This window comes from Daucus carota, chromosome 2 (assembly GCF_001625215.2).
Source record: "Daucus carota subsp. sativus chromosome 2, DH1 v3.0, whole genome shotgun sequence".
Taxonomy (NCBI): domain Eukaryota; kingdom Viridiplantae; phylum Streptophyta; class Magnoliopsida; order Apiales; family Apiaceae; genus Daucus; species Daucus carota.
In genome coordinates this window covers 44895547-44906479 of record NC_030382.2, presented here as the reverse complement: position 1 = coordinate 44906479, position 10933 = coordinate 44895547, and the positions used below count along the sequence as shown (strand labels likewise).

At 35.3% G+C, this 10933-nt stretch overlaps 2 protein-coding genes across 5 annotated transcripts; both read right to left on the bottom strand.

Annotated features, from left to right (window-relative positions):
- Nucleotides 1-645: 645 nt before the first annotated feature.
- LOC108209678 (ubiquitin-conjugating enzyme E2-17 kDa) lies at nucleotides 646-4564 on the bottom strand. Its single transcript, XM_017380719.2, has 5 exons — nucleotides 4408-4564; nucleotides 4228-4306; nucleotides 3119-3246; nucleotides 1632-1736; nucleotides 646-1074 (listed from the first exon to the last, which is right to left on the bottom strand). Exons 2-5 carry the CDS (start codon nucleotides 4295-4297, stop codon nucleotides 931-933), a joined length of 447 nt encoding a protein of 148 aa, XP_017236208.1. The 5' UTR covers nucleotides 4298-4306; nucleotides 4408-4564; the 3' UTR covers nucleotides 646-930.
- An 854-nt stretch (nucleotides 4565-5418) lies between these two features.
- On the bottom strand, nucleotides 5419-10896 carry LOC108209135 (probable inactive receptor kinase At4g23740). Of its 4 annotated transcripts, none has more exons than XM_017379893.2 (5): nucleotides 8749-10896; nucleotides 7395-8594; nucleotides 7126-7195; nucleotides 6134-6434; nucleotides 5419-5748 (listed from the first exon to the last, which is right to left on the bottom strand). In XM_017379893.2, exons 1-2 carry the CDS (start codon nucleotides 9908-9910, stop codon nucleotides 7942-7944), a joined length of 1815 nt encoding a protein of 604 aa, XP_017235382.1. In that variant the 5' UTR covers nucleotides 9911-10896; the 3' UTR covers nucleotides 5419-5748; nucleotides 6134-6434; nucleotides 7126-7195; nucleotides 7395-7941. The 4 variants fall into 4 exon arrangements, with proteins under 4 accessions (XP_017235382.1, XP_063943839.1, XP_017235380.1 ...); XM_064087769.1 differs by lacking the exon at nucleotides 7126-7195 and having other exon boundaries at nucleotides 7395-8246; nucleotides 8493-8594; XM_017379891.2 differs by lacking the exon at nucleotides 7126-7195.
- Nucleotides 10897-10933: the final 37 nt, after the last annotated feature.

Below are 10933 nucleotides of genomic sequence, written 5' to 3'. Positions count from 1 at the left end.
CATATGATGCTGTTTCGCCAACTTTTAGGCACTGCCATCCCACCACCAAGCCGTGGTCTCCACAAGCAACTAGATGAGAAAAACATGCCCTAGTCCAGGGGAAAAATCGCAACTACAATGACTTTTATCTTATGGTGATCTTTCATTATAAGATGACTGCTAAGTAATATTTATCGTTCTTCTTTAATATATTTGATCAACTTTGATTGTTTAGGAGTATAACTATTTTCGTCTAACATATTTGATAAATTTTGGTTGTTTATGAGTTTTAACTATTTGGATAGATATATCTCAAATGCTGATGTGTGCATCTTTCAAAACCTTCTAAATAATAAGTTTAACTACATTTACTTTTTTTACTGAAAAATGTTATTTATATTTATTGGATCCATCATTCATCCCGTCTAGATTCAACAGCTGGGATAAAACATTTTTACTCCTTCACGAGCACAAAATTATAACCGGAACACAACTCCCTTTCCATTGTAATTTTAACTCAAAGCTGATTCAAAAATTCCCTAGCCCATAACTAGATTAGAATAATGTTCTAATTCGTCGCACAAAAATATCTTTGAGTGAAGTTTTCGGCCAGGTGCCTAAAGAGAGTTCTTTAAGTTCTTCAATCAATCCTAATTTGGCCAAATATTGACAAATCAGAAACCATACACACCCAATTATTTTCATAATCATCAGAAGGAATCAGAAGATTGTAGTATCACGAAACACACTGCTATTGTTCTCGCAAAGACAGATTCTTATACAAAAACAAAACATAACTGTGTTTCAAGGAGAGTTTCCTGATCCATCCATCTTACACCGGACAGATCATACTTACTTTCATTCATACAATATAATAGTAAAATCCCAAGCCACAACGAGAACATGTCCATGAAAATAGACAAGAAACCCCTCCTATCACACCAGACCAAGCTAGCCCATGGCATACTTCTGGGTCCAGCTTCGGGCAGTTGTCTCGTACTTGCTCCGATCAGTCTTGTACATGTGAGCTATTTCTGGCACGAGAGGGTCATCAGGATTCGGATCCGTCAGCAGCGAACATATTGACAGCAAGACCTGTACAAAAGCAAGTAATATGATGCCTGTGCAGAAATTGTCAATCTTACCTGATGTACGTTTAAGTTTCTCTTAAAATGCTAGCCAATCCATATGGTTTATATATCTATTGTGGAGGCAGGTCCTGCTATGAGATTCTAAATGCTTATTCACAGCCTATATAATTATTTTCATTGAAAAAAGAATTACATGACACAACTCAACATGACTTGTCAAAGTGTTAGAATTGATTATGGCACAAAGATCTTCATACTATGGCGCTTACACAAGTCATAATGACGGAGAGAACGAAAGAATTAACTTGACAATTCTTTTATCAAACTTCAAAAAAACAACAAAATTTGATGCACTGAAGGCAGGTAGTATCACTCTGTTCAAAGTAACAACAATATTGGTTGTTTAAAACACTACCTACAGGTTAAGACTTTACATGTATTATGATTTAATTAATCACTGTATTCTTTTAAAATATCCAGTTTGAATGTAAAACTTCGACTTGATTGCAATAATAGGTGAGATTCATTCGTGCAAAGTTATTGGTGTAGCAGAGCAATAACCTTGGATATAGTAAGGGCGGGACTCCACTGTTCCTTCAATATATCAAGACAAATGCTGCCATTGCTGTTAATATTTGGATGAAATACCTTAGTCCTGAAAGCTACCTGTAAATTTCAATTAAACCATATATAAGAAACAAAGAAACCCCAATACCAAATACAAAATCTGTAAAAATTGCTCAGAAGCACATAGAATTAGACATAATAATGAAGCACGGTCAAATAGCAGAGTAAACTTAGACAAACCCTGGCATCCAGATGTTTGATGTGGATTGTAAGATTTAAAACAGCATAGCCATAATAATGGCTCGAATTAGGGCAGCAGGCATGATTAAGTTCATATAATTTGAATGAGATATGTATCCGAACAACTACAGAAAACAAAAGACTATAGCTAACTCTGACCAAGAGCATTTGACAGCTACACCAAATAGAAAGAGAATAACTGACAAAGCTAGGAGTGTTACTAACACTTTATTAAGTATCAAAACTAGAACATATATAGTCCTTGTTGCACACGCTATTTAGAAATAAATCACCTGAACTACAAATTGTAACTTAAACTCATTTCACATGCAAAACACATAAGACAGTATATAAGAAGAGCCGAGCATAAAATTTCCTTGCTATATTGCAATGTATAAAAAATTGCATTTCAGTAAGTATATTAATATCAAGCTAGAAGAAGATAATACTGCACATGCACAACTGATTGGTTGCACGTACATCCAAAATAAACCAGAACCTATTGCAAGACCTATCAAATGGTCAAACAACCATCAAAGACTGTTTCTCCTCAAACCTTTGGAGGGTCTTCAGACAAAAATTCACATAATCGCACCAATTTACAGCCCAAATCAATTTATCCCTTGCCCTCAGTCCAATTCAGATGAAACCTTCCATGAGTAGCCAGTCACAACTGTACAAATTTCTCCAATTAACATCACTAGATGTCCAGTTTACATAATGATACATTCAAGGATCAGCAACTCAAATCTAACTTGTTTCCTGCAAACCAGAACAAAAAGGGTATGGTATCTTTAATCTCTCAGCAATGGTCACACAATGGCTACGTAAACCAGACTGAACTAATACTTTTACAGTTCGGTCAAATAATATCTTATGCCAAGAACTCTGCAGCTGAAAACACCTAGACCATGTGGAACGAAAATTCATGCACTGGAAGTAATTCTATAGAAAAATGTAAGCTCCCACTTATCAGGTGGCAAAAGCAGAGTGGCAAAGGCAGCATTTCAACTTCAGCATCAATATTTTTTGGCAATGCTTCGATATATATTGGTCGTGAGTATCAATAACATCGATACTGATCTTCATAACTCAAAGATCTACAAGCCTTCTTTACCATGTACCAACAGTGTAAATCCATAATATTAAAGATTCTTGCAACAGTCTTTAGTTCTAGTCTTCTAGACAAGAATAAATTTGCCTGACTATATTTCATATCATGCAAATGCAACACTAATTACCTTAGGTGGCTTGAAAGGATAATCTGGAGGAAAATGAATGGTAACAAGAAACACGCCACCCGCATATGGACTGTCAGGGGGGCCCATGATAGTTGCTTGCCAATGAAACATGTCTTCGGCAACAGGGCCTAGAAAATTAAGATACGAAACAGAGATGAATAAAAGGAATAAAATGCGGCACCAAATTATCAAGTTATAATAGTGCCAATGGAGTCCATAACCCAATCACACCAGGCCCTTGGTATCTAATATAAATCACTCACTTTGAGATATGTAGGAAGATGGTGATTAAAGGAGTTTGTGGCACCAAGTTAATTATAGCTTCATCTCACGTACACATAATAGTTTAGAAAGCAAGTGTGATTCTTCGTTAGTAACAATATGCTATATGTGTGCAAGCACGAGCAAGTGTGTGTGATTCCCAATAAAAAGAGAGAAATAAATGTGCATGTGCAATACCCAGCACTCTTTCGTGGTTTATTATTTATTACCGTGTTTGTGATCCTCGTCTATCAAGCAATTAAGTCACTCCAAAAAAATTAAAAAATAATGATAAAAACAATTACTCAAGCAGTATGAAGTAGCCTCTACTCAAAACGTAAAGGAATCTATCCTAAACAACCAAAAGAGAGCTCAAACAGTCAATTTCAGTTATAATTCTTTCTTTTTTCTTTTTCTTTTTGCCAGAAGTTATAATCCTTTCTTAAGATCAAGAAACTTCATTCAAAAAACACCCAGTTCACTCTTTTTTCATTAAGGGCTGTGACCCATTAGTACGAGGTTTTTCAGGATGTGCCCATAAACAAATCTGAGCAGCAGCCTAAAACGGACAATATCATACTGTTGTAGGGTTAGGCTCCCTTACAGCCCAACAAATACCACCTCAAGTTTCAACATCAACCCATCTAGGCATCTAGTACTAATCTGATTCCTCACAAAATCCCTAAATTCTACTCACAACTATCCAAATCAACACATATTAAAATTTCCAAAAGTAAATAAAACAAAACAAGAATCCAAAAGGCCTAAAAACATGAATAAAAATCGAAACTTTATATAAAACAACACAGCTTAAACAAATTGATACAGCAAAGGGGGATGATATATACCAGCGCTGCAAGAAGTGGGAGGATCTTTCTGCAGATCCTTGAGCTCCTTCAAGATCCGCTTAGAGGCCATGACCAAATTCTACAAAAATGAAAACCCGGGATCAACTAATTCAAATCCACATATGCAGATATATAGATGATAGATAGATAGATAGATAGATAGATATAGAGATAGAGTACCTGGAAGATCCTCGCCTTGTTATAAGGAGAGATGGAGAGAAGAAAATGGAGAAAAATTTCTTGTAAGCAAACAAGAATATTTATTACACAAGTCTCGTCTTCTTTGCATCCCCATTGGTCTTATCTACCACCTGGGTCCCACTTCTTTTTATGGCATGTATCAATGGCAACCCTGGAGTATTTTCAATCGCTCCCTTTTTTAAATATATATTGTTTACTTTTTTGTACAATTTTGATTTTGATGAAGAGTTAAAATCATTTTTTAATGATTATAATATTAATTAAATATTTTTATATAGAAATTCGATTTTTATTTTTTATTATACGATTAAATAATTTAGAAATACATGCAAAAAATTCTCCCTATACTTAAATTTGAGAGAATATTATAATTATAAAGAGATAGGAGTCATAAAAGAAATTAAATACCTCAGGAAAATAAGTCTTTACATCATTGATTTCAATTTATTAATCCTTTAATTCGAATCTACTAGTACGCATTTAATAAAACTTAAAAATTGGATGGCAAAATTATTTTATAATTCATGAATAAATTAATATATTTTACATATTCATTTATTTCTTTTAGCTTTTGAAAAACTATTTTATAGTCAATGGTTATCATTTCATATAAAATACTACGCATCCGTTTGAATCGACTCACAAGTCACACAAGTAATCTATAAACAAAAAACTATGCACGACATACATTCCACATTGGGTCATGTTCTTGTTTGAGCCAATAATAATGTTGCTAAAGCTGCAATGTTCAAACACAACTCAGTTGGGAGGAATGAAATTTGTTAAGAATGGTAGGAATGGAATGGTGAAGGAATGGAAAGAAAATTGAATGGAATCATCAATTCAAAACTCTTGTTTGGTTCATTTTTTTTATGATTGGAATGGAATGAACCATTCCATTCATTTGAGTTGTTTGGTTACTCAAAGGAATGGAATGGTAATTAATTATTTTTTTAGCAAATTTTTTCATATGAATTTTAACTTCCAGAATTTATAAATCAAATAGACAAATGGATTAATTTCATGTCAATAGCATACTTCACATTTCATTACACGAATTAGTAGTACCTAAATCAACTATAATAAATATTAAAAATTTACAAAAAACCAAACTTTCGCCACTACTAATTCTCCTTCATAATTTACAAATAAAATACAAAATTTCTCCAAGAAAAGGTCAAGATTTTGAACTATTACTAGCCTTGCCACTTCTCCAGCATGACCAAGATCACTTTCCAAGCCAGCATCAGGGAATAAAGCACTCTGAACAATATCAGAAATTTAAGATGAAGCCGCATTCAGTCAAAGATGCAGATCTGGCTGCGAACAAATTAGTAGTTTAGCCAAAATTCAGAAAATTGAATGAACTGCATAGTAAAGAACTTGACAGGAAACTTTGTTAGTCCACATTGACAAAACCACAACACTGTTTTGTTGGAACACTTCAAATGCTACCAATCAGGACATTACAAAACACATACTTTATATACAACAATATAACCAAGAGTGGTAAGAATAGTTATAGGTATAAGCTTTCCAGTTGATAGTTATAAGTATAAATTTAGGAAACCTCTAATCGAAAAAACTCCTCCAAATAGTTTTTTCAAAATTAGCTTTTTAAATCCAAGCCGCTACTTCAATACACTAACTATCAAACACCAATCTTGCAATGTTTTAAAATAAGCAGAGATTTTGGTGAATATACCAGTGACTAACAAGCTGATGAAAACCAGAGTCATGTGCCAATAAATGAGCTTTAGCGAGCTTCCAAGCCAAACACTAGTCGCATCAAACCCTGGAGAATATGCTTTCTTCCACTGAGGTTTCCCATTCATTGGAGATCGGACAAGCTCAATGGCTACTGGCTTCAATGTGCCAATAGGAGTTAGAAAAAACAAGGCCCTTGATCCATATAGAGATGTCCCTTTTATCTGCCTCACTTTCTTCACATATGGTAGTAGCAAATCATGGTAATCTATCATGAAAAGTTTCTTCTGCTTTATGGCCTGCATTGATATTTATAATTATCATATATAAGCTGATTGATATGTATTATTATCATATATAAGGGTTTTTGAACCCTTGAACCACTCCCTATAGAGTCTTATGCCACAGATGGTGAGATTTAGGCTCCTAATTTTTAACCTGGCAACCAAAGTTGTTTCGACACATCAAAATGAATGACCAGCTTTGTACCCAACAGTCCAAAATGAAGCAATAATAACAAAACATTTCAGACTCATTAAACACAATTCTTTCTTAAACACCAAACAAATAACCAGCTTGTCTGGCTAGAAATTCTTCCATCCATTCACCATAATCCAGTCATGCATTAACCGTAAATCCTACTGAACCCCCATGAGAACATAATTATGAAAGCACTGCAGTCTTACCAAGATAACAGAAGCACCCATTTTCAGAATAATAAGCTATACCCTTGTTTATATGACCAAACAAACCTAAAAAAATCCCTAAAAAAATGCCAGATCACTCTATTGATTGTGGCGCAGTACTCTACTCCTTCAAGCAACCCCGTAAAATTGTTCCTCAACCAATTCACTTCTCCGATCCCTAAATCAACACTTCTACTTTTGATTTTTTGGTTTTATTAAGTACATTACCCCCTGAAGTGCAACCATAAAAAACACTCCAATACCTCGGGCCATAACAATTAAAATCATACAAAAAAACCCATACTTTTAGTTAGTGAAAGTCTTGCCATTGCTGTAATTCATCATATAGTTGTTAGAGGCTTTTTATCGAACACCTAATACACATCATTCAAACACAAAAATCATATAATCAGTAATAAACACAAAAAATCGAAAAGTAACTGGAATGTCAGTGATAGAAAGAAACATTAACACATAAATTAGCCAGATTAACAGAGAATTCATCTAAATCAATCTACAAATTACACAATTTAACAAGATTAGTGAAAAATATTCAAATGGATAAGCTCGAACCAGTATGCTCAGATTGATTTAGGTTTCAAAATGGTTGCAAATGGTAAAGTGAATCGCTGAAATGCGTCGATCGGATTTTGAGCTTATTGAAATCGGCGGAGTCGAAGATGCGAGAGTTTGAATCGTCCTTGCCTGAATAGCGAGAGTCTGAAGCTCGATCGGATGCTTCGAGCGTGTTTTTTTGTTTTAGCCGAGAGATTAGAATGGGCTTATCCCACCGTTTTCAGCAGGAAAAGAATATAAAACAATGCTCCAGAATGGAATGAGTTAAAGAATGGACCATTCCATTCCTTTGGCCCAACCAAACAGCAATTTTTTTTGTTGGGCTGAATGGATCATTCCATTCTGTCCAAGATCCATTCCATTCATGCCAACCAAACAGAGCCAAAGTGATAGTGTAATACAAATACAAACCACACCAAAAGCTACCTAAGCAAGCCACAACTGAATACAAATACATCTGCCTAAATTTTGTTCACTGAGTTTGTGAAAAGCAGAAGCAGCTAAAGAAACATAAAAACAGGTCACAGAAATACAAGTATGTCACTCATTTCAGACCATTGGTGGCAGCTAGCAATGGAGTTGGTGTAGAAGTTTCAGATTTGGCTTCGAAAGATCCCGGGTTTCCAGTGGCGCCTGGCCTAATATTTTCAATCATTTCGACAACCTCCAACATCTTAGGCCTCTGCTCTGGAAATCTTACTACACATGACATTGCTATCTGTAGTAGTTCCACCAGCTCTTCTTCTATGTTTGGATACTTCATTAGTTCCACATCAAACACTTCTCCTGTCCATTCTTCTTTGACAACTGAAGTCACCCAGCGAACCAGAGATATTACCTCGTCGCCTCCTGCATTGTGGATAGGGGATTTGGCAGTGAGGAGCTCAAGCAGGAAAACGCCAAAGCTATAAACATCAGAAGCTTGTGTGGCTTTTCGAGTGTCTATTATTTCTGGAGCTCGGTAGCCAGCATTACGAGCTATAGGTAGAGCCAGGGGACTCGTTATGGCTGACAAACCAGTGTCTGATACACAGCCGTATTGTTGAGAGTTTATAAGAATATTGGAGGATTTTATGTTGCCATGGACAAGTTTACCTCCATTTTCTCTGTGGATTTGTGCAATGCCTCTCGCTGCACCAACTGCAATCCTTAGTCTGGTTTTCCAACTCAGAGGGATCCTATCTTCTTCTCTTGTACCTGAAAAATTCAATATCATAAGAACTTGAGCTCTGATACCATGTAGATAACCGGTCCATCTAAAACCTTAGGTGTTAGAGAAAGGCCTCAAGTGGATCTTATACTATATTTCAATAGAAATTTAAATACTTCTTCAGGAATTGAGATTACATACCATGCAACATTGTAGCTACGCTCCCGTGGCAGTAATAATCACATACCACAAGCTTCTCATCTTTGGAGTAATAATATGCCCTCAGCTCAATCACATTATCATGTTTGATACTTCCTACCAGTTCCATTTGCTGCTCGAATTCTCGTTTACCAACACGTACCTCCTTCAACCTTTTCACTACCACAGACCTCCCATCCTCTAATATGGCCTTATAAGCCATACCAAATGTGCCCTTTCCCAGTACAACAGCAGAAGCCCTCAGCAAATCCTCCAGATCAAATACATAGTTGCACCCCTCAAAGAAAACCAACTTATTATTGGCATCTTCATTCCGTGAAATTTTCCTCTCTGGTGTCATGTGCCCTTTCTCCAACTTGCTGACAAAGACATCCGCATCTTTTTTCTTCAAAAAGCATACGAGCAACATAGATATGAATCCAATAAGCCCAAGAACACAAGCACCAACAACAATTCCTATTACCACTTTCTCGCTTAGTTTTCCAGCACTTTTAGGCTTTGGGTGTGGTGGAATGGAAGAAGAAAATCCATGAATAGGCGAATATGGCAAAGAAATATCATTACCAACGAACCATGATTTTGGAAATCTTTGAAGAGGTTTAGGCAGACTACCAGTCAGTTTGTTGTTCGACAAGTTTAACAACTGCAAATTATGCAAATTCGATACAGAACTAGGGATACTACCATTAAAACCATTGTTAGACAAATCAACAATAACAAGATTTTTCCAAACAGAAAAATTAGAAGGCAGAGGACCGGAGAAACTATTCAATTGAAGGTACAGATTGGTCAAGTTTTTAAGACTCAACAAATCGAAGGGAAAAGGCCCAGAAATAGCATTTGATCTAAGGCTCAGAATCTGCAATGCTGAGAGATGACTGAGAGTATTCACAGGAATTGGACCATAAAAACCAACTCCAGGCAACCGAACAGCTATCACTCGAGCCCCGTCTTCACTGCATGTTACTCCTGTCCAATTTTTACATACAGGACTTTGTTCATTCCAGTTTATGAATCGAGAATGAGAAACATTACTCAAAAAATTGAGCAATGCTTTCTTATCACTGTCAACAAGAGTAGCCTCCCCTTTAAAAACCAAGAACCCCGTCAAGAAAATCACAGAAAACATGTAAATTTCTCGCATTTTGTCAACCGTTAAGTCTTGATATGAATTTAAATACTCAAACACTGAGCATTATTTGCAGCAATGAACAAGATATGGTTAAAGCATATATGGATGTACCATGCAAAAGGAAGACATTTCAAATTCAAAGGAAAGTAAAGTGAAATATGTGGAAACAAACATAAGATAAAAGAGACTGGAGGTAATGGATTTGAAATAGATGCTTTGATCAAAAGGATATCAACTTAAAATAAAAATTCTCAGCTTTAGTCTTTGTTCTTTTTCTTTTTGGCATGACAAATTCAAGAAAATTATTCTCAGGATAAAAGAAAACTAGCAGCTTTTTCCAGAGTGGTGAGAATGAGCTTGTGTTATCTTTATCTCAACAAAATGGTGAGTTGCAATGTAAGAACAAAAGAGAATGAAGAAGACAGACAGGAAATATGGTGACGTGGGTTTGACAGTTGAGTGATGTAGCATGAAATGGTGGGAACTGGGAGTCTGGGAAGTGATGATAGTTCTCATAACTGGATTTAGTGCCTTGTTAATTACATTTCTTTATCAAGGTAAAATGATATAATTTAAATAAAATAGGGTGTAGTGGATTCCTTTTACTTTTTGAAAAAGGTCAAGGTTATGTTTCAAAAGAAAACATTATACGCTTAAAATCTCATTCTTCTACGTTACGTGATTTCCTTTGAATTAAATTTTAAATAAAATAAGAATTTCAACACATAGTAAATTTGTTTCAATTGCGTGCTTTAAAGTTAAAACTACCAAGCTTTTTGTCTGAGTCGGATAAATGGATTTGCGAGTAGACTTGTGTAGGCATTTCACCAGTTGGGTTTGAAACCTAATTCACTGAATTCATATTTACACTCGTTTATTTTATATTGTTATTAGTTTGTAAAACAATAGAATCGAGAAGACCTGTCATACCTGATGAACAGAAACTTTTTATTTTGTGTATAGTCTCTTTTTCATAATTGAACCAAAAAAATGGCAGCTTTAATGAAGCAAACTAATCCTGTCTATCTGGAGAGA